The 23,187-nt window shown below is 46.5% G+C and overlaps 1 protein-coding gene across 1 annotated transcript; it reads left to right on the top strand.

Moving 5' to 3' along the window:
• Positions 1-813: 813 nt before the first annotated feature.
• On the top strand, positions 814-20,314 carry SIAH2 (siah E3 ubiquitin protein ligase 2). Its single transcript, XM_028103119.2, has 2 exons — positions 814-1,724; positions 18,753-20,314. Exons 1-2 carry the CDS (start codon positions 1,305-1,307, stop codon positions 19,308-19,310), a joined length of 978 nt encoding a protein of 325 aa, XP_027958920.1. The 5' UTR covers positions 814-1,304; the 3' UTR covers positions 19,311-20,314.
• Positions 20,315-23,187: the final 2,873 nt, after the last annotated feature.

Here is a 23,187-nt window from a genome sequence, read left to right on the forward strand (position 1 = left end):
ATGCTGAACAGCAATTCGACTGGGCGCATTCAGTATATATCAAATTAGTCCGTGGTTCACTCCGGAGCATCATCACCTCTCTAGGGCTTCGGCTGGTGCGCGGGCTCCGCGCCTACACCTTGCCTTGCACTTCCACGGGATTTCAAAGACGGGGACGCACCGCGTTGTATTGGAGGGTCTCCCAGTCTTCCTGAGGCCTCAAGACCCAACCCACATTTCTGGCACTCCCTCAGTGATCTCGAACTCTTTCAACCAACGCCTTCCATGATCTCCCTCCCTGGCCTGCTATCAAGTCAGAGGCGCTCCATTGAACGTCGCCAGGTCCGCCGGTAAATCAATAAAGAGTTTACCCACTCCCTCCCCACAACCCACCACCCCCTCCCCGGGGGACCAAGACTATGGAGTGGTCCACACCCACCCTTAGCAGCCCAGCACTAGGTCCCATGCCAGCTGCCGACCCAACCCGAGCTCCCGCCCTGCTCCCACCCAAAGCTTCGCGTCCTGACCCAGCGTTCCAGACTCAGCCCGGCCGGCCGCGGCGCACTCCTCCCCTCGCGCGAGGGTGACTCAACCCGGGGAAAGAGAAACCTCACGGTTTTTTCCGACCTGTCCAGGGGCTCCGCGGCCCGCCCCGCCCCGCCCACCACCCTAGCCCCCGCCCGCCTGAAGTCGTCCTTCTGGTTTGCGCCGGGGGAAACGCCGGCATGACTCCCCGGGGTGTGGCCTGAGGACTTTGGCGACGCCTTGCCAAAGGGCGGCCCCCTCCTCAACCCGGAAGGCAGACCCCGCGAGGCAGCGGCGAGCCGGGCATGCTCACTGGCGCGGGCCGGGCCCACAGCCTGGGCAGAAGAGGCCCGCGCTAGGCGGCCCCCTGCGCTGCCAGCTGGACGCGGGCGGAGTCGGCGCCCCAGTGCAGGGTGGCTCTGCCAGTCCCCGCGCGCCTGAGCTGCCGCACACGTGTCCAGGCGTCACGTCCGCGCGCGCCCCCGGGGCTTGCGTCAGCTGCCGCTTCAGAAGCTGGTGGGCCGGGGTTCTGCGCACCGCTCGGGTTCGGGGCCCGCGACGCCGCCGGGAGGAGGAGTCTGGGGGCGCGGAGGGCTGTTCGGAACGTCGGGGGCCGCGGAGATCGTCGGCGCAGTCCAGTCCCCCGGCCTGCCCGGCGCCGACCGTCTCCGCTGCTCGGTTCCGGGCAGGGCGCGGTGGCGTTGCCTCGGAGCCTGCCGCCCGCGGGGCGTGCACCGCCTTGACCCCGGCGGCCCCGCGGCAGGCAGGCGCCCGCAGTTCCATGGTTGGTTCGGAGCGCGATGAGCCGCCCGTCCTCCACCGGCCCCAGCGCTAACAAACCCTGCAGCAAACAGCCGCCGCCGCAGCCCCAGCACGCTCCGTCCCCGGCTGCGCCCCCGGCCGCCGCCACCATCTCGGCTGCGGGCCCCGGCTCGTCCGCGGTGCCCGCCGCGGCGGCGGTAATCTCGGGCCCCGGCGGCGGCGGCGGCGGGGCTGGCCCGGTGTCCCCGCAGCACCACGAGCTGACCTCGCTCTTCGAGTGCCCGGTCTGCTTTGACTATGTCCTGCCCCCCATCCTGCAGTGCCAGGCCGGGCACCTGGTATGTAACCAATGCCGCCAGAAGTTAAGCTGCTGCCCGACGTGCAGGGGCGCCCTGACGCCCAGCATCAGGAACTTGGCTATGGAGAAGGTGGCCTCGGCAGTCCTGTTTCCCTGCAAGGTAAGCCCAGGTGCCACCCGCGCACCTCCGCCGAGAGATCTCCCAGAACTCCTGTGTCCTCCAGCCCACTCACAGGAGCTGAGAGGCAGTTAGGTGGCATCTCTTATTTTTTAAAAAGATGTTTACACCTGTCCACCCTCCCCCATGCCCATCTGTCCACTTCGGGAGTAACTCTGAGCTGACAGTTGCCCCGAGCGCTGACCCCGGACCAATTGGCACGCGATCGTTGTAGAACACATCACAGCTCTCGCCGCCGGCTGCCTGCGTACCCTGCAGAAGTGTGCTTGGTGTGCTCGGTAGGGCTAGGCTGCACCAGTGAAACTTGGACCGGGAAGCTGACTGTGGGGGATTGAGGAGGGAAGAAATGGGTCAGCTAAACGCACCCTTTACCAGCGCTCGGCTTGGAAGGATTGGTGCTCTATTCCTCCTGCGCCCCGCGCCTGCCCTCTGCGCACGCCTGACACGTGGGAGCCCTCAGGAGTGTAGCTAAAAAAAGGGCGCCTACAGCCTGTTTTCCTCCAGCAACAAGAAAACCCTGCAAGCCACGCCTTTCCCTCTCCTAGCCTTCCAAGGACTGGGGAGATGTGTATTTGTACTAAGTGGGGGTGAAAACAAGAGTTGATCAGGAATTTAACTGGAAGGACACGCAAGAGCTGTTAACAGTTCTTCCAAGCCTACCACTTTATTTAGTTTAAAAAGTTATAAGTGCTCTTGCAAAAAATGCAAAACCACTCAGAGTCAAGAAAAGTCAAGGGAAAGACCAAGACCTCTCTCCCCCTTTTCCACCATTGTTAGGTTTACTGTGTATCTTTATAGATTTTTTTCTAGCCATATTTTAATACATTTTCACAGCTGAATATAAAATCGTGGATGTCAGTGTCAAAAAGGTTCATAAACACACACAGTAGACGCAAATTCTCCAGAAATAACTTGTGCAAATTGCTGTTTTAAAGTCATATTATCACGCATATTTTTCTACGTCTAAAACGTAGCTCTTTCTCACTGTATTTTAAATGGCTGCATAGTTTTTGTGTGGTCATATTATAGCATCTGTTTACTTACATCTACCACTTGAAAATCGTCAGGAGTAGTTTCAGAGACATACCTCTCTACAGTGCCTCATTATAATCTAGGGCTAGACCATAACGTTCATTTTCTAAACTTAGAAATGGAAATAATGTCATTAATACTTTTGAGTTGTTTTTCTTTTTTCTTTGTAAAAGGAACTGTTCTGCCTCTTGGGCCATCTGATCTGTCTTGCATTTCTCCTTGGTGCTGCTTATTTTTATAGGGCAAGAGCTTATTTTTAAATTAAAAATAGTCCACCAGAGAATTGAAGCTTGGGACTCAAGTCAGTAAAATGAGTGATTTAATTTGGTCTGTGCCCTGCCACAAATCTAGTTTAAAATAGCATATTCAAATAAAGGGTTGAATCTGTGTTTGGGCTATGGGTTTTCAGTTAACCTTAATAAATTACTCTGCTTTCAACCACTTCTCATAGAATGCTAACTAATTCACCCAGCCCAGTGGTTGTTTCTCATCAAATTTGGATAAAATATTTCTATAATTTTTAGGGTCATGAAGAAGGTGGCAGTTTAGTGATCAAGAGAAGATTTGGCGATAGTTGACATAACAGTGGGTATTTGATGTTTGAGATATATTGTGGGGGCTGCTGGGGGTGCCCCCACAGGATTTTGGGGGAGCTATCTTTTCAGCTCACTTTTTCCCAGAGCTTCAGCAGCTAATAGAAGAAATGGCTGTAGGTGAACTACAGTTCACAAATGCACATTTGGTATCAGTCAGTATTCCGTAATTTATTTTTAAAAAGCAATCTCATAAGAGCGTTTTGTTGCTCCCAAGAGGACGAGAAGGAAACAGTTGTGCTATATAAAGTGTGAAGTTTCACTTTCAGGGTCTAGGATTCTGGTTCCTACTGAAGCACGTTTTCTCCTAATGTGTAATATGCTAGTGAAGCCCTTCTTGAAGAACAGTTCTCTTGGGAATCAGGGGTACTCCGTGTTTCTGACCATGTCAGTGACTCTCTGTGTCCCTATTCTGTATGAATGCAGTTAGGGAACGCCATCACTTTGCAAGCTGAAATTAAACAGTCAACCATTCCCTTAAAGCCCAGGTGCCAAGTTCAGAAAATGATCTTGGGGTCACTTCTGTGTGTGAGATTTAGGACGCAGGAGAATGCATGCCTCAACTTTGGTTGACCAATAATCCGAACTATTGACAGGGCAGCTCAATCAGTTAATTTAGGTAAACCAAAGTTGGATGATGTATACAGCAAGCACCAAAGATATGTCAGTTGAGGAGGACTGAGGTAAATAGGGAGTGGTAAGACCTAGGTCAGACTTCAACAAAATAGGTCTGTGTAGCTAGCTCTTGGCTTATGCTTGCTCCTGGTAATCATAGGGACTGCCCTGTGACTGCCCCTACCTGCTCTCAGAATCTCTCTCACGTGGGCTGCCTCATGTGAGAAAAACAATGTTGGACTGAAGTACCAGAGCTCAGGTCTCAAGAGTAGCCTGGTGCTGCCATTGTTTGCCTGAGAGACCACCTCTTGGGGGCCTTCATTTCCTCACCTGTAAAGAAAGAGACTGAACTGCTTAACTTCTAAGGACCTGTAGCTTCTAGAATACCATGAAAACAAGGGAGGCTGTATGGAATGGTTATTGGGTGCCCTCTGTGTACCAGCTTTGTGAGGGCCATTGTTTTTTAGTTTGCCTTTCTTTTTTTCCAGGTGAAGAAACAAAATGCCTGTAGAGAGATTAAGTGACTTGTCAAGATCAGTAGGCCAGTTCATGAGACTGCATCCCAAAGGCACGCATCCTTTGTGCTATATAGTAATTATGCATCTGAGCCTTTATTCCAGGGCTCCACATTGTAACTTAAGGTTGACACCAGTAACAAAACCATCTGATCGGATGAATTTACCACCTCTGACGGGAACATCCCAATGAGACAACATACATGTTCACTATAAAATTCACTGGCAGGAATTTTATAAGACATGCGGGATGGGAAGGCCAGGGGGAAATAGCCTGCAAACCTAATATTGGGGGGGCATGTCACCAGTCCACAGCCCATGCTTCCGTTGGCCCCAAAACAGATTTGTTACCAAATAGCTTCCTTACAGAGGTATGGGGCCACTTAATTAAAGGCTAGAGTGTTGCCAGTGTCTTTGATAGAGGGCATCATGTGCATTGTTAGCTTTTAAGAAAAGGATCTCTATCAGAGTAGGGCTCTCTTCCACTTGTGATATTTTTAGTCCATTCTATGGCTTGCTCTACGCCTGAGAAGTTTTGACATCCTGTTCCCATATCTCAAACCCACCATCTCTCAGTGGAGCGTGGGTATAGGGTGAGAAGTGAAGGTTGACACATCTGTGCCCCCACTCAACAATGTATTTTATTTTAATATCAGCCAAGTATTTCTCTCCACAACTGTAGGGAATGCTAAACCAGTCCAGCCCACTTACACTATGATACATTTTCTCTCCATTTTTTTTTCATTTCTTTTCTCTAAAAGTTTCTAGTAGCACATCTCCAAATAATTATTGAACTGGAAAGCCTCAGTCAGACAAGTCTTCCCTGCATTTGGGTTGTGACAGTGTTGTTTTTATTCCTTAAAATAAAAAGCCAGATAACCCTGTTGAAAGTTCAAGTCTCCTCAGTGTGGACAAACCTAAATGCCAGCAGGGACAGGTGATACAGGACAGAGGTACCTCGTGGCCCCAGAGTTCAGGAGACCTCAAGGAGCAGTAGAGATGGGAGCCAGAGAACACACTTCCGAAGAGGACAACTTGTACTCAGCTCTGGATGATCAGTAGGGGTGGGAGCGTGGATGCAGCCTGCCAGACCTTTGGGTTTCTTCAAGAAAAGCCAGAAATCTGAATTTTTAAAATGCAAAATATCTCAATTTTCTTAACATTGGCCAAATTCATATTTAAATCCAGAACTTGCAGGCCAAACCCACCATGTCTGCAGACCAGATTCTGCCTGCCAGTGTGCGACCTGATCTGGTTCCCTCTCAGAAAGCATTCACTGAGCCTGGAAGTTCTCATTTTACTCTTACCATACATGAACTTTGGAATTCTGAGAGGTCCCAACTGTAAGTGTTTTTATAGTTTATTTTCATCTGTATTTTGCCAAGAGAATATTCTGTTCTGGCCCCCTGGGAAACCTGAACTGTTGTCCTAGTGACTAGATGTTTGACTTTGAACAGGTCAGTTTATTTCTTTGGACCTGAGTGTCTTTAAGAGAAAGAATTGGACTAAATCATTGTATCAAGAATCTTGCGGGGCGCCCAGGTGGCTCAATCGGTTAAGAGTCTCCCTGTGGCTCATGTCATGATCTTGGGGTCCTGCGATCAAGCCCCATGTCGGGCTCCCTGCTCAGCGGGGAGTCTGCTTCTCCCTCTCCCTCTGCCCCTCCCCACCACCCATGTGCTCTCTCTCTCTGCTTGCTCTCTCACTCTCTCAAATAAATAAAATCTTTCTAAAAATTAAAAAAAAAAAACAATCTTTTTGTGCCCTGAAATTTCAGAATCTAGTAAACTGTTCCACGGAAGAGAGCACCAGGCAAGAGACAGAACTGGGTCCCCACGCTGGCTTTGTTTGACCTTGGTCCAGTCACATACTTCCCTGAGCTTATCTATCCGTCAGAAAGAATGGAGGTAATACCTAGCTGTTGGGTGCTCTGAGATCAGATTAGAGCTATTAAATCTTTTGCTTCATCATTTCAAATGGAAGGTGGGTGGTATCAGTGTGGTTGCTAGGTGATGGGTGATCAGTCACCTAGAAGTCTGAGAGGATATGTCAATTTGCCAGAACCATTTCAAAGATCTTTTCTTCATCTAAAAAGTTCCCCTAAGACAAAGATCATTTACTTGGGATATTGTCCCTGTGGTCCTCACTACTGCCTGAAGTTGTACAGGCTTACTCACGAAAGCATGTGCTAGCAAGCACCGGAGTCCACATACACTGATGGGGAGGCTCAAGATTTTCAAGAACACACTTGACAGAGTTTTTCAGTGTAAAATTAAGAAGAGAAGCACTAGGGCGCCTGGGTGGCTCAGTGGTTAAGCATCTGCCTTCGGCTCAGGTCATGATCCCAGGGTCCTGGGATCGAGCCCAGCATCGGGCTCCCTGCTCTGCGGGGAGCCTGCTTCTCCCTCTCCCCCTCCCCCTGCTTGTGTTCCCTCTCTCCGCTGGGTCTCTGTCAAATAAATAAATAAGATCTTTAAAAAAAAAAAAAGAAAAAGACCAGAAGCACTAGAAATGCTATGTTGGAGCACTAACATTTAATGCCGATTCTTCACATAGTTGGCAGCCACTTTTCACAGGTCATCACCTCCTACAGCTAGGAATCAATCATTGTTACTTAAAGTTGACCTTTGGTACGACCAGAAAGGGGGAGAACCAAAAGGTACAGCAGGTCTGGCCTATAAAATCCCCATCCTGAGATTAGATTAGATTCTGCTGTTCTGTGTTAGATACCTTTTTTGAAGCTCCATACAAAGTGCCATATCTGTTTGATTACAGTAAGACCTCCCTATAAAATGTCTTAAGAGCCAGACCTGGGCATCTAACAAAATTTGCGAACAGTGGCATCTCTCATTCAAACTCATAAGGTCCCCACTCCTGAGAGGAGCACACAGTACGTACACATTTGCTGAAGTGAATGCCCAGCCTCAGGGCCATTGTGCATTGCTAGCAGGTTGTGCAGGGCGTGAGCATACATGGGGCAGTAGAATGTGACAACACTCTGCACATCCTGAAAAAGAAAATAAGCTAAAAAGTTTTCCTGATTAAGTGTATCTTTATATTAAACCTGAGAGTGTAGTTTCAAAGGCCTAGGAGAGATACTGAAAATTCTCTAGCAGAATTTCATCAGCTTTACCCCAGATGCCCATCTAGCTCCATTAGTTTTTTTAAAAATTGAGAAACGGTTCTCATTTCTAGTTTCTGCAGTGATTTTTAGATGGTATGGTATCTGTGAGTAAAAGATTACCCCCCCCCCCCCCCAGTTTTCAGCCACAGATACTGTAGATGGATGAAAGATACACCTGTGTTAAATGTGTGGGCCTGGGCCCTATTTTAAAACTTTGAATCAACAAAGGTAGTATTTTTGGGTTACTCCTTCCCGAGGCTACCTCTTACTCCAGTAGTTTGGAGGGAGGCCCTATTTGAACCTCCTAGTCTAGATCCCTGTTCCATCCCCACACGAGGGGTTTGGTGACCTCTCCAAACCTCAGTGGCTCCTTGGTAAAATGGGGTACAGATTGGGTTGCCATGAGGATTAAACATGGTAAGAATTCATGCAAAGAGCCCAGCACAGCCCCAGCACAGGAGAAACACTAAATAAATGTGCACAGTTAGAAGCTAGCAGAAAACAAATGGCGAGTGTCTAAGGTCAGCTCCAGGCATAGACTTGAAAAAGGAAAAAAAAGAATGTTTTCTCCCACAGATTCCCCCACTGAGCTTCTCTCCCCTCCTCCTAATCATGTAGGTTTTCATACAGCTGGGTACATTGACCCTGGCATTGGTTTTCCAGTGTCAAGACTTACTTTTTTCATTTCTTTATTGCTTTTAGAAGAGAAAGCCTAGGCAGATGAGGCAACATTTTTAATGTGTATTTTATTTTATACATTATAAAATATGGTTTGGTTTTTTTGTATTTTTTTTTTAAGTAGGCTTCATGCCCAGCATGGTGCCCAACATGGGGCTTGAATTCACGACCCTGAGATCAAGACCTGAGCTGAGTTCCAGACTTGGGACGCTTAACCAACAGACACACCCAGAAGCCCTTATAAAATGTTTTTAAAAGTTATGATCATCATTTTTAAATGTAGAATATATAAAATATAAAAGCTCTTAACAATCCTCCCACCTAGAAATAACCACTACACCATTTTTGCATATGTCCTTACAAACTTACCTCTACATCAATGGAGTTTTTTCACTCAAAGAAAAGCAGGTAAGATAGGGAAACCTATTTCATAACATTTCTTCATCTAACACATCGTGACTGCTTTTCAAGGTTGGTAAATAGTCTTGAAGGTCATGTTTAATGGCTGCATAGTACTACAGCAGGACCAGAGTTATTTAACCACGCTCCCGTTTGTGGTCATTTAAATCATTCTGTTTTCTTACTGTTGAAAAAATTATTTTTTAAAGTACTGCTATGACAGTCCTTGTGCATAAGAAAGTAATTATTACCTAATGATAACTTCCTAGAAGTTGGGTGGTAGGGCCCAAGGGCATGTATAGAAATCAGAAAGCTTTTGAGAGCAGCCAGATTGCATCCTCCCTTGAAATCCTTCATGACTGAGTGCCCGTTTCTCTCCAGCCGGCATCCCCTACAAGGGGTGGTATCCTTCTGGTTTTCTTCATGCTACTGCCTGCCTTTTCTCCCTGGTGCAACCTCGGGCCAGAGCTGGCTCCTCCCGATTACCTACCAACTTTTCATCACATCCACCCTTGCCTGGGAATCTCCTGCACACCATCTGCCCAGCCAGTCGTTGCCCCATCCCCAACCTCACCCTTCTGAAACTCTGAGTCTAATAGTGGAGACAGACATGTGAGCAGCGCCCTTTGGAAGCAGTAGGAAGGAGCAGAGGAGTCTGGAGACCTCCCAGCAGTGGTGGGGCCAGAGCCGCCTTATGAAGGACAAGCAGCAGTTTGCCCAGGAAGAAGGAAGGGATGGAAGACCCTGAGGGGGTTATGTAGGGAGGCTGGTGGACCCGCTTGTACAGAAGGTTGTTGGCCTTGTCTGAACTAGGTACATGACCTCGTTATTTTCTTAATTACTCTGTACAGGCAACAGGACCCAGTATCCTCTCGGAGCGATTTGCCTGAAGTCATGCAGTTTGTAAGTTCAGGGGACAGAAACTCCAGAATGGGTGTTGTATTACCCACACGGTGTCTCTTCTACCTCAACCTCGTGCCTCTTCCGCTACCCGCTCCACCCCACTGAGGAACAGTGGTTCCTCCTTCCCATTCCAAATTCACATAATGGCTTCTGGAGGGATGACAGTGGTACCAGAAGGGCCCTCTTATTAGGATTGCCAGGTAAAACACGGGATGCCCACTTAAAATTGAATTGCAGAGAAGCAATTTTTGGGGTAATTTCAGATTTTTTTTTTTTTTAGTATGAATATAACCCAAACATCGCCTGAGACATACCAGGCATCTCATATTTTTAGTTGCTAAATCTAGCAACCCTAACACTTAAGTCTTCTGGTGAATTCGATTGCTTTAGTTGAGAAATAAAGACTGTGGAGGGTTGTAGCACTGTTTGAAGCATGTCGGAACAGTTAATGTGATTATGCAGGGGGGGCTGGCCTAGGAGAGGAAAGGCATATTGAAAAAGAGGGGGCAAGGTACTAGGAGTGTGGCATAAAGCTTTCAACTCCGGCTCTTATGTTAAGGTGCTTTTGTTTGCTTGAACCTACACTCTGAAGGGACCTGACCAAACTGGTTCTCCAAGACAGTGTGTGGTCCCCGGCTAACTCTGGCCATGGTCAGATGAGAAGCGTATTTGGTCAAAAGTCAACTTTTGTTTAAACTTTCTACGATTAAAAACCAGCCCCTGCCAGCCCAAGGAGTCTTTGTAAGGCCAGATGTCCTTGCTCCCCACCCCCCACCCCCAATAGCAGGATGTTCTCTGATGACTGCGCTAATAATATGCTGAAGTCTTCCACCAAGACACCTTTAGTAAAAAGCAATCTGCAGCAGGGGGCTTGTCAGGGTTCTCTTAGGCAGGAGGAGGAATTTTTGAGCCCAAGATTTGAATTAGAATTGCCTTCTCCAGGAGAAAGGTAATGAAGTTAGATGTCAGTATTTTGTTAGTCTCACCACTGTTTGAGGGTCCCGGAGCCGAGTGATACCACCTTCTCATGTTAGTATCCGTGAAAGCTTTATGGCATCACTGGCTGAGGATTCTCTCTCTGCACCACCTCATCGTGGCAGTAAGAAATCTACTGTGTGGGTTAGGGAAGATCCGCCAAGGTTCTTAGAGGAAGGATGCTAGACAGATGCAGGCTGAGCATCACAATTAAGACACAAGAAGAGAGTTCACTTTCTCCTGTTGCCCAGGTCTGCACTTAGTAAGAGTCCAGGGATGAGTTGTCGACGGTTTTGTGGACGCACTCGAAGCTGATGTAGTGAGCTGCATTAGAGTCACACAGACACAAGGCACCTGAGCTCTAACTGTATTCTTTTTTTTATATATGTCAGGAAGGATATAGAACGTTTTTTTATTTTTTTAATATTTTATTTATTTATTTGACACACAGAGAGAAGCGTGCTCACAAGCAGGGGGAGCGACAGGCAGGGGCAGAGGGAGAAGCAGGTTCCCTGCTGAGCAGGGAGCCCAATGCGGGACTCGATCCCAGGACCCTGGGCCGAAGGCAGACATTTAAGCGACTGAGCCACCCAGGCGCCCCACTCTAACTGTATTCTACCAGTGGTTGTAAACTCACTTTAAGCAAGAGGAATATATAGCCGTCTGAATGACAACAGTATCGTTGTTTCTCCATCTATGTGAGGTTTCAGAAAACCTTCAAACACGCCCATCCCAAATAGTTTATGTAAATAAAATATGTGAAAAGCACTTATCAAAAATAACAAACCCACACTGGCTGAAGTGTGAAATAAACAAACACTTTTCCTCAAATGACCTTAAGGTCTATTGAATTTTTTAAAATTCTAAGTTCCATAGTAAGACTTTTAATTAAAATTAACACACACAGTGGAGAGCAGTCATCTTCTGCAGGTAAATCTAATATGTATTCATTTATCTACACATATGAGGTGGGTGGGAAGCAGGCACTAAATCAGTAAATCAATAAACAAAATTAATAGACCCATAAGTTAATTAGAAAATAACCTGGGATCATCATCCACTGATATCTTGAGGGCAGATTAACATACTTTAGTCACGAAGGAGCTAGTTTGAATTGCTAGAAGTCCTTTTTAAAAGTGGTAAAGTCTAAGTTTAACCTCTGGTTAAAACGCAAATTTCACCATGATTTGATTCTGTACAAGGCTTAGCTACAACTCCCATTCGAGTAAGTCTCAAGAGTGTTAAGATAGAGACCTCTACCAGTAGTCCCCTAATTATCTGCTGATCAGACATAATAAGTTATACCACCAGGAGCTCATCCTTCCAGCTGAACTCATACAACTCTGATTCCATCTATGGGTTCACCTCTGCAGTAGTAAAAGGGGTTCACCTGTGTAAGCAAACAGGGGTGTGGGTAGCTTCATTCCTGGAGCCTCTTTCTGACATGTCTGGAGTCAAATAGAGGAGTTTCCCATGGACCACTAAGCACGGTGGATAATGAAACTGCAGTAGCCAGAAACTACATATAGTCCAGGCCCACAGATTTGTAAGGTGCCCACAAACTTTTAAAGGATCAGAGGAGTAATGGAGAAGGCTTTATCTTCCATGGGGTTGCAGGGAAGTCAGAGAAATGTGGGTTATTTTAACAATGATGTCTTCTTCATTGAAAAATTTGGTTCACTACAATGAGTTCCAAGAGCTTCTCGTAAAAGAAAAACTATTGACTTCTGTTTATCTGTAGATGCGCACTTAAAAGTATATTTTCTTAAAAAAAAATAACCTAGTATGATAAAAATATTCATTCAACCTACTCTGCCAAAAGAATCTCTGTCCCATAAAGGATAAATATGCTAACTTAGTCTCTGAATTTTTTAACACGTTATTTTATTTTTATATGATTTCAAATGTCCACAACAGTCATAATAATACAAAACTGTTCTTATATACCCTTTATCCAAATTCACCAGTTGTTTCCTTTTGGCCCATTTGCTTTATCATTTTGGGTGCTCTCTATTCATACATACATACATTTATTTAGCCATTTCAGTGTAAAATGCAGGTATCCTGCCCCTTTACCCCTAAATACTGCACTGGGTTTCTCCTGAAAACAAGGACTTCTGCTTGTATAATTATGGTCCAGTTATCAAAATCAGGAAACGTGACATGCATAGATACTAGTATCTAATCCACAGGCCGTATTCAAACTTCAGTTGCTGCCCCAGTAATGCCCTTTGTGGCAGTTTCGGTTTCCCAGTCTGGGGTCCTGCATCACATTCAGCCAGATGTGTGTATTTTGTGATCATTACAGCTCATTAGATGGACGGAGAAGCTCAGTTTGCTTGTGGTTACTCTCAGACAAGGTCATTGCTTGGATTTAATTCAAAAGTTTATGAGTATCAACAACAAAATATTGAGTGTGCTTTGTTTTTCCTGAGACACTCTCCTTTGAGGCGCCAGCAAATACTTTGCTAATAAATTTCAGTTTCCTAGGAGGTGTAAGCAGGCGGAGGCAGGGCGGTTACCCCACAGTCCCTGAGCAGGGACGTGCCTCTGCCCAGAGCTCAGGGCACCTCCATTGTAGTAGACTGTTGATTGTTGAAGCTCAGGAAATCATTCTTGAATTGCACGAACTCACATTTAATTAAATAGATTAAGTGACTTGTTCTAAACCAGTCACAAGATCCGTGACCTTCACTAGCATCCCAGCTAAGCAGGGTTATTCTCTTGATATACTCATTCCATAAACAAATACAATGTGACTGTGTTTATTAGGTAAATAACAGGTGTCTAGTGTTTGTTGTTTTTTTTTTAAGATTTTATTTATTCGTTCAACAGAGAGAGACACAGCGAGAGAGGGAACACAAGCAGGGGGAGTGGGAGAGGGAGAAGCAGGCTTCCTGCCAAGCAGGGAGCCCGATGTGGGACTCGATCCCAGGACTCTGGGATCATGACCTGAGCCGAAGGCAGATGCTTAACGACTGAGCCACCCAGGCACCCTAGTGTTTGTTTTCTGACGTACCTCATCATATTCGTAAGTAAACAGGTTTCTGTGCCAAAAAAGGTCTGGTCTAAAACATCAGTACAACTAAATTCAACTGAAATACAACTTTCATACCCCATGCCCAGGAAAAGAATTGGCACTATTTACTGCTTTCTACAAAGACTTAAAAAGGAGGCACGGGGTCACACATTGCCCTTTATGGCAGAACATGTTTGCACAAGACTTTTGAGCCACTGCAACCTGAAAAGTTGCTAAAGAGAAGTCAGAAATGTTATTTCAACACTTGTTTCTCATTCTGCTGGGTCATCTTCCCGCTCCCTATATCTTCTTGAGCTTTGGGCTTCTGTGTGTGGTTGTGTCTCTGTCCCCCTCCCCCGAAAGAGGTTGACTGAAAGTGAATTCCCTCCTCACCCCACCCCCAGGGGACATGAGCAGCTGTTCCCCAGTGGAGAAAGCTCATTTATAGCTGTGGACGTGCGCCCGGGGCACACAGGCAGCCCAGGTGCCTTGTCTCAGAAAGAAGAGTGTGCAGGAAGAGCCAGGCATCTCAAGGAAAGCAGGCATCCTCTGAACCCTCCCTGTTTGGTGGGGCAAAGCCCTAACCTGAGTGTGAAAAGTGAAACCTCAGAACCTTCTTGCCAGGTACCAGGGAAGTCGGGAGGGCCTAATTACTGGTTACTTACTGGCGAGGCACTGCTCCTCATTCCTTAGGGAGAGGCGCTTCTAGGGCTGTCTTTCTCCTTGCAATCCAGGGAAGAAGTCAATATTAGGACCTGCTTCTAGAAGCAGTCCATCCGTGGACCCTGGGTTTTGTGTGTGGTGGGTTGGGGACTGGAGGTCCAGGCAGATGTGAATTATTTCTTTTACTTCAAAATATTCTTTGACTCCTAAGTGATTGTGTACCATGAAAGAGCACTCGATGAAGAGCAGGGGAGTGCAGGGCTCTGCCTGCAGTGTGACCGCGAATGGCCGAGTTGCCCGGATGAGTCAGTCAGGCTGTAAAATGGGTAGAACTAGCAGCCTAGCCTACGTCCATGGTTTGCAAACCACCAAGTTCTAGTTGTGTGTCTCAGCTGGCGGCTGGTGTCCTGGATAGTGCCCGTTGGGCGGGGCAGTGACCAGCCTGACCTGCTTACTGGTGTGGGCCCCTCCTCACAGCTGTCATTGTGGCTGCCCAGCCAGGCTTTGTCATCCATCAAAATCAACCCCAGGCCGTTTTGCCCTTCCCCAGACATTTGGCCATGCCTGTGACATTTCTGGTTGTCACAATGGGGGAGGGGAAGATTGCTACTGGCATCCAATGGGTAGAGGCCAAGGATGCTGCTAACCAGCCTACAATACACAGCACAGCCCCCACCACAAAGGATTATCTGGTCTAAAACATCAGTACAGCTATTCCACCACTTTTTGAACGTTCAGTTGACATTACTTTGCTTTTACAAAAGACCTGTTTGTGCTAACCAAAAGAAATCCGAAGAGGATTTTCAGTATTACAAAAAAAGGGGGGGGGGGCACAGAAAGGGAAAATAGCATTCAGCGTTTCTTTTGCAGTGCACATCCTGAGCAGCAGGAGTGGCCTCGCCAAGCTCCTTTCCTGGGACCTACACTCAGCATTTCAGCCTCAAGACTCCATAGCTTTGAACTGCATCTGTGAGCATCTGTGCTTTATCTCAGTTGATTTTGTGCATCCGTTAGCAAGATGTGTCCTAAGGTATCAGAAAAGCCCGAGAGAGGTTATTTTTTGGGACTAGGAATGCTCGAAAATTTTTCCATATAAGTTAATGGTAATTGCTTCTTTGCCTTCTGCCATTTGTCTTCCGAAGGGTTTCACGGGAACGCTGTACTTTCAGATAGTGGGGAAAACCTGTAGTGCTACCGTAGAGAATCCCAGAAAATAAACTAAATTGTGAGTCAAGTCCCCGAAGGAATCTGGACCTGCCTTCTCATTTAGGTTTTATCCCCCACTGTTTGCTCCGCTCACCCCATGCTAGAACCAGATGGAACTGCTCCATCCATCATCCGCTTTGCCCACAGTGAAGCTTTCCTTCTCTCCTCCTCATCCCATCCCCACTTTGAAATCACCTGTCACCCCTCTGGTCATCCTTCGTAGCTAGCTGTCTGTACTTTTGATATTTGTGAGTTGTTTGTTGTTGCTTGGTGTGGCCCCTGTCAACAGGAACCACCACAAGGGCAGGATCTGCAGTGGATTCCCTGTGTGTACTCTAGGACAGAGGTTGGCAGTTCTTAGGAACCCTTGGCGACTGTCAGGAAAACGCAAGCCAGGGGCCAGGGTAATTTGGGTGTGCTGCTCAGAGGCACCTAGACAGTTCTGCAATGTCAGGGAATCCATAGACCCCAAACCCTCCCTCCGATCCCTGGATGAAAGCCCCTATTCCAGAACAATGCCGAGACCTCGGTAACAAGGGTGAAGTGTGGCATAAGAGTGCATGTGTCTGTGCACGTGTGAGTGCACGCCTATTTAAAGTGTAGATTTTTCTTTTTAGAGATCTCTTACCTAGTCATCATAAAAGTAGCACCAGTGGTCATGAAGACACACCCTCACCCTTGATGGAAAAGAGAAGGAATAGATTGGCTTTAAAGTTCAGCTTGTTTAGAAAAAGCAGAGTAAGCACCTAACACTTTAAAAATATATGTATTTAAGGGGCACCTGGGTGGCTCAGTCGTTAAGCGTCTGCCTTCGGCTCGGGTCATGATCCCGGAGTCCTGGGATCGAGCCCCGCATCGGGCTCCCTGCTCTGCGGGAGGCCTGCTTCTCCCTCTCCCACTCCTCCTGCTTGTGTTCCCTCTCCTGCTGTGTCTCTGTCAAATAAAGTCTTTAAAAACAAAACAAAAAATATATATATATATATTTAAGTTAATAGAGGCTGTAGTAAGACTTTTTGTAAGGTCATTGTCCACACAAATGCTCCGTAATGCCTTTTCTATTTGTGTCACTTGGGGGAGGTTCCCTGTTCTCTATATTTGGGTCGAAGGAAGAGTGTATGGCTCGTAGGGCAAACCAAATAATTCCGAATATAAATAAATATTCTACCTGAGCTACATGAAAGTTCTAAAATAATCACTGGACGATAAATATTTGTTGTACATCTGAATCTGTGAACGTGGAATGGTTTGGGGCTTTGGGTCAGGGAAGAGGTGCAGGTGGTACTTTTCTGGACACTCTTTGCCAAAGTTCATCGTGTTCCTGGAATTGTTCGTGGGCAGCTGTGGTAAACAGCCCATTCTGAAACTTCTTCAGATCCAGAGATTAGGGGCTTGTTTCAGCCATAGAATGTTCCAGGCTCTGGGCTAATTCTTGTTATTTTTATTGTGTGTAATGTGTGCGTTTAAAGTGGGCATAAATGCCTCACCCATCACTCAACAGAAGAACATCAGAAGGTTCTGTATTCCTAACCACACTCTAGATTTAAAACAGAGTTAATAGGGATTTGGGTGTTTGAAGGCCTGTTAGAAACACCAAGTAGAAATATATATGGATAAAGTGTGTTTCTCCTTCTTATGATAAAGTTTTTTATACCCCGTGCTTTTAAAATTAGTCCATGGTTCAGAAAGGCAAATAAGCGCTCCCTATGAGCAAAGTAAATAGCAGGGAAATATTTCTACCAGTTTCCACTGAAGGTTGTTATAATCCACTTTAGGTATAGGGGAGGAGCCAGCTGCATTTCTTTCTTGAAGCCACCCCCTCCTTCCTTGCTAGGGAATATTCATCTCCCTAAGAGTGGAGCCAGCCCTCTCAGTGACCATAGCTTAGGGTCCTGTATGGAGAAGGTGCTCGGTGCCTGCTTGTTGCTAGTGATAAATTCATCTGCAAGGGTTAGAATTTGACTGACAAAGTTTATAAGGGGTTTATTCCTTCGGCAGGATATAGAGAACCAAAAACAGATGTGAGGCTTTGTTTTGTAAGCAGATGGACACTGCATCATAGGCATAGGACCCAGCCCTGCCCTCATTTGCTGTCTTTCTGTCTCGGGAAGGGGTGGGAGAGTCCAAGTGAGGTAACCCAGACAGTTTACCTGCCAGTGCTCCGACTCCCTAGTTTCACCCAAAAAGGTGATTCACCTCTCCCTATTCTTTACAACAGCGCAGTTCTCTGGGCAAGTGCCTGCTTGTGGGCTAATTCCCCATCTGGTATCTAGGAATTAACACTGTCATTCTTGTGAAGGTTGGGAGCAGGAGTCTAATTCCTTTTGGTGTGGTCTTTTCCCAAGATAGGTGTGATATTTATTCATCAGGAATGTCATCCCAAGTGCAAGGGAGAAAAAGGTTTTGTCCCTACCCTATTATGGCAGCATTGAGGGACTGGCGGTAGCCCAATCCTCGCCTGGGACCTTACCCTGGGACCACTGTAGTTCCCCTGCCTCCCGGGCCTGGCATGAGGGCCTGACCTACCTGGTCATGAAGATGGGCGCTGGGACTTGAGGAAGCGGTCCGGGCCCTTCTCATTTTAACCTCTACTGGCTGGAACCAAACTAGCCAACAGGGTCCTGAGTTAGTACCCAAAGGGTATGTCCAATGCCCCTTGGGGTTGGGGGGTTAAAAGGTGGAGAAAGTGAGATAATATTTCTAGCGATGTGAGGGCGGTCCAGCCCTCTCCTGCCCTCTCCTGCCCTGGCTGGTCACTCCAGCCGGCAAGAGCGGGGACCGTCCCACAGCCTTCCTGCCAGTCACTGATTTGACCTAGGAAGAAGGCACAGGGGACAGCCAAGAGGAGCTCTGCCGCTTTCCTAATTGTCTTTAGGGGAAAACCAGTCTGGAGGCCACATATCCCTTGCCCAACCCTATGCCTAAGCCATTTTAAATTTTACGAAATTCTTTAAATTCACAGAAAACATGGGGCAGGGCAGGTTTTCCAAGGCTGGCTCAGCAACCCTGTTTGAGAGCGCTTCCCAGGTACGTTTTCGGCGATGTTGGAACGGCATGCAGTCCGTTCCTGGGTGAGGAAATTCCCCCGATTTTCTGGCTGGCGATACCGATGACCGGCATGAACGGAGACTTGTTAGTCGTAACTCTTTAGCTCCCCTGGAGCGAGCGTAGTTGGAATGAGGCTAGAGTTTAAGGCCCAGAAGCGCACGTGGGTGAGCCCCCTCGGTGGCCGGCGCGGGAGGAGTTGTGCGCAGGCCAGGTGGCTGACGGCGTTTCTTTCCGCTCTTGCAGTACGCCACCACCGGCTGCTCCCTGACCCTGCACCACACGGAGAAGCCAGAACATGAAGACATCTGTGAATACCGCCCCTACTCCTGCCCTTGCCCCGGGGCCTCCTGCAAGTGGCAGGGGTCCTTGGAAGCCGTGATGTCGCATCTCATGCATGCCCACAAAAGCATCACCACCCTGCAGGGAGAAGACATCGTCTTCCTAGCCACGGACATTAACCTGCCGGGGGCCGTCGACTGGGTGATGATGCAGTCGTGCTTCGGCCACCACTTCATGCTGGTGCTGGAGAAGCAAGAGAAGTACGAGGGCCACCAGCAGTTCTTCGCCATCGTGCTGCTCATCGGCACCCGCAAGCAAGCCGAGAACTTTGCCTACAGACTGGAGCTGAACGGGAACCGGCGGAGACTGACCTGGGAGGCCACGCCCCGGTCCATCCACGACGGCGTGGCGGCAGCCATCATGAACAGCGACTGCCTTGTGTTTGACACAGCCATAGCGCATCTGTTTGCGGATAATGGCAACCTTGGAATCAATGTGACCATTTCTACGTGTTGTCCATGAGGCGCCGCAGTTATTTGTGGGCCCAGGGCTCTATTGGGAATAAAGGTTTTTATAGATGTTCTATTCGCTGTGTCTTCACGGATCAAGACCCACAGTTAACCCCATGTTCTGTTTGAACAAGCAGCTTCCCATCTGGCATTGGCCCAACAGAGTTCATTAAACAGGAATGAATGCGGTTGGCCTGCTAGTCATTTGGAGTCTGTTCTGTGATCTAAAATCAACTTTGTTATTAAATTTTATTTACTTCCTGAACAGCACTTGACAGGTTGCTCAGGGCTCCTGTAGACCAGTACGTTAGGAATTGGAGGCTCCTTCCTGCCTGACTCCCTGTTCCTCCAAGTGGACAAAAGCACAGTGACTGTCGATAGATTCCTTAACTTTTACCTTGTTTTTAGGGGAGTAGGAATTGTTTTAATGCATTTTAAACAGTGTTTCTCAAACTGGATAGCTAGCCAATAGGCATAGAATCACCTGTAGTACTCATCTGAAACATCCAGATCTGGGGAGCCTGTGAATTTAACAATCTCATCAGGTGATTCTGTTCGACAATAAAGTTTGAGAATTACTGGATTGAATTGTGGAAAGGGTCCAGATTTTAAAGGTGCTTTACGATTGCCCTCTACTGATACTGTTTGTCTTTCTACTATTTCATGCCCCCACCACCTACCGCTCCCAAATTAAAACCAGAACTGCAGATCCCCATGAACACACTCCTGAGATTTGGTCACTCTCTTGTGTTTGGGGTGAATTGCCTAGGAAAGCGAATTATATGGCCACTGATAGTTATCCCATAGTTTTTGCTCATCACTAGTACAGATGACCTGTTTACATGTGGCTTCCCTCAGAGGCCATCCTTGACTGTAGATGGTGGAAAAGACTAGATCAGTAGAGTTGGAAAAGCTTTATAACCAGTGTCATATGCTTGCTATTTAAAGGTATGTGTTGGATTGTTGTTTTTTGCCACATTCACTTTAGTTTTTTAATAAATATTTTCCAAAAATGAATATCGTGCTTCTTTTTCCCAGTTGTATAATGTTTATTTATTGGGTGCTTACTGTGTGCAGGTGCATGAAACCTCACCACTACCTTGGGCTTGCAGCTATCACTGTTTCCACATGAAGAAACAGTCATTTGTCCAAGGTCCTGACACGGGTCTTAGAACTGGGGTCCAAACTCACTTCCCTGAAACATGCATGGTCCTTGGGGTTACTTGTCTCTTCCTTGGAGATGTCCTTTCAAGTGCCAGCACTTGTGGAAGAAGAGTATTTCTCCTGTGTTACAGAATCAGAAGGAAGAGGCTTGGCTAAAGCTAATGTCCAGAGTGTCCTGGGTTTGAGCCAGGGTGACCCACTCTCTCAGTCCCAATCCTGAATTGTCAAAGGAATTCAGAATATTAGCCCCATATGCCTGGTGCAGATGGAAGACTGCTTAACTGAGCGGCCCAATGACATTAGTGTAGCACCCAATGGAAGGGATGGCTTTAGAGTTGTTTTCGTTTTTTAGGTGAGATGCAGTGCTGAGTTTTTACCCAGGATAGAGTTCTGACAGTTAAGGAAGGTTCTAGACAGTTTCACTGTACACAGGTCAACCATAGACATTCCTGCCACAAGTGTTTTTGCCACAAACATTTTCACTGCATAACTAATTGGCCATAAGGCAATTTTGCCATGAAAGACAAAAACCACAAAAAAATAAAAGACATTCATTAAAAAGGACATAATGAGGGGCACCTGGGTGGCTCAGATGGTTAAGCGTCTGCCTTCGGCTCAGGTGATGGTCCCAGGGTCCTGGGATCGAGCCCCACATTGGGCTCCTTGCTCCGCGGGGAGCCTGCTTCTCCCTCTCCCACTCCCCCCTGCTTGTGTTCCCTCTCCCACTGTGTCTCCCTCTGTCAAATAAATAAAATCTTTAAAAAAAAAGATGAAACATGAAAAATAAAACTAAAAAGACTTTATTGTGAAATACAAAATATTTTTTTAGAGAAATTGGGAGTGGGGTGGGGGGAGGGAGAGGCAGAAGGAGAGGGAAAGGGAGAGAGAATCTTAAGCAGGCTCCATACCCAGCATGGAGCCCAACACGGAGCTTGACCTCACTACCCTGAGATCATGACCTGAGCTGAAATCAAGAGTCAGATGCTTAACTGACTTGAGCCACCCAGGTGCCCCAGAATACAAAATATTTGACTACATTTAAAACATGTGTAAAACGTGATACCGCACAAATAACTGATTTTACTTGTGGATTACACCTAATCACTGGTCTTCAAGTCTTTCATTCATAGTATTATACTTTTTTTTCTTGTTGATTAGTCTCCTTGTTCAGCATCACACTTTTTCCTTTTTTGCTAAAACTTCTTCCTTCATTAAGAAAGGAAGCAGCTTCCCAATACTAGGGTACATATTTGTGAGCTTTGTATCATGTTGTGAAAGCGTCTACGCTGTTGTTTGTTCTTGGCATACTGTCACATGTTCATTGCTAGACCTTCCAAAGTTGTATGGGCAATGTGCAAGAAATGCTCAAGGTGTAATGTGCTGTAACTGAGCTTTGTTATCATTGTACCTGATGGGCTATCATTTTCTGGTATAGATCGTAATCTGGCTTTACACTCATTTCACACTTTCCATAAGTTTAATCACTGTACTTTCTGTTAAGTCGATCTATTTACTTGTTACAATCCACTATTTCAAGACCACCACATCTACTTGTCCCTGTACAGACCATTATGAGGGCTAGCTAAGATTTATAGCATACAGAAATGAGAACTCTGTCAATGGAGAAACGAAACAGACAACTAGTTTCAATACATTAACTCTGCCAAAAGCAGTTGATTCATCAATGGAGAAATGAAACCAGTTATTTGATCTTTTATGGCAAAATTGCCTTACGGACAATTAGTTACACAGCAAAACTGCTTGTGGCAAAGCTGTCTGTGGCAAAGCTGTTTGCAGCAAAAATACCAGACATGGTTAAGGAATTGCTAAAGTAACTTATTTTCCAGGCTGTTCTTCAAATAAAGGTGAAAAATTGTGCCCTGATCAAAAGAAGGTGCTTATAACAAGTTTGGTAAATGAATGAGAACTATAGCTCTTGTTACCAAGAAAAATCACACTCAAGCCAGTACAAAGAGGGGATCTGTGGAGGTGAAACTGGGATCCAGGAGCAGGTGGACTTAGATCCTCAGAGCCAGAGCTGGTCCAGATGCGGCTGTCCAGTGTGTATACAGCACCCAGGCAATGTGTTTTGTGCATAAGCCAGCCTATCTATGTCATCCCTATCTAAGCCTTCTGGTTCTGTGTGATAGGGAAAATCAGGACTGACTGGTCGACAAGGTACTGAAGGTAAAGAAAACTATAATCAAAAGCCCATGAAGATGGAGATCGTGGAATCAGGTTATTCCTAAAGCATAAAGTGTTAGCTTTTCAGGCCCAGGAGGTAAAGTGATGGGCCAGCAGCCATATGGTGCATTCATGGCAGCACTGATTCTAGAATTCATACTCCCAGTTCAAACATGATTCCAGAACTCAACAAATGAAAGTAAAGTTTTAGGCAACAAAACTTCTACTTTCCAGAGTTATTTAGCTCCCTTTAATCTCTGTCACTGGAAATCTGTAAGCTTAACTTTTACTGTCTGGTTTTTTTAAAACTAAGCATTTTCTGCCCCAAAGCAAACAAAAATCCCCAGGTTATTCCCTGTTTTAAGAGGAAGTGAAAACGGCAAAAAAGATTATGTAAATTAAAACATATATTTATGTAGTTCTAGTTGCACATGCAATTTAAAACACAGTGATAGGCATTTGTCAAAACTCATCACATGGCCCACTTATGTACTATATTGTTTTTAAAAAACAATTTCTTTCCCTTTCCTCTCCTAGTTCTA

Source organism: Eumetopias jubatus, unplaced genomic scaffold, assembly GCF_037043125.1.
Source record: "Eumetopias jubatus isolate StellerSeaLion01/CBP00866 unplaced genomic scaffold, mEumJub1_p1.0 scaffold_1, whole genome shotgun sequence".
Taxonomy (NCBI): Eukaryota; Metazoa; Chordata; class Mammalia; order Carnivora; family Otariidae; genus Eumetopias; species Eumetopias jubatus.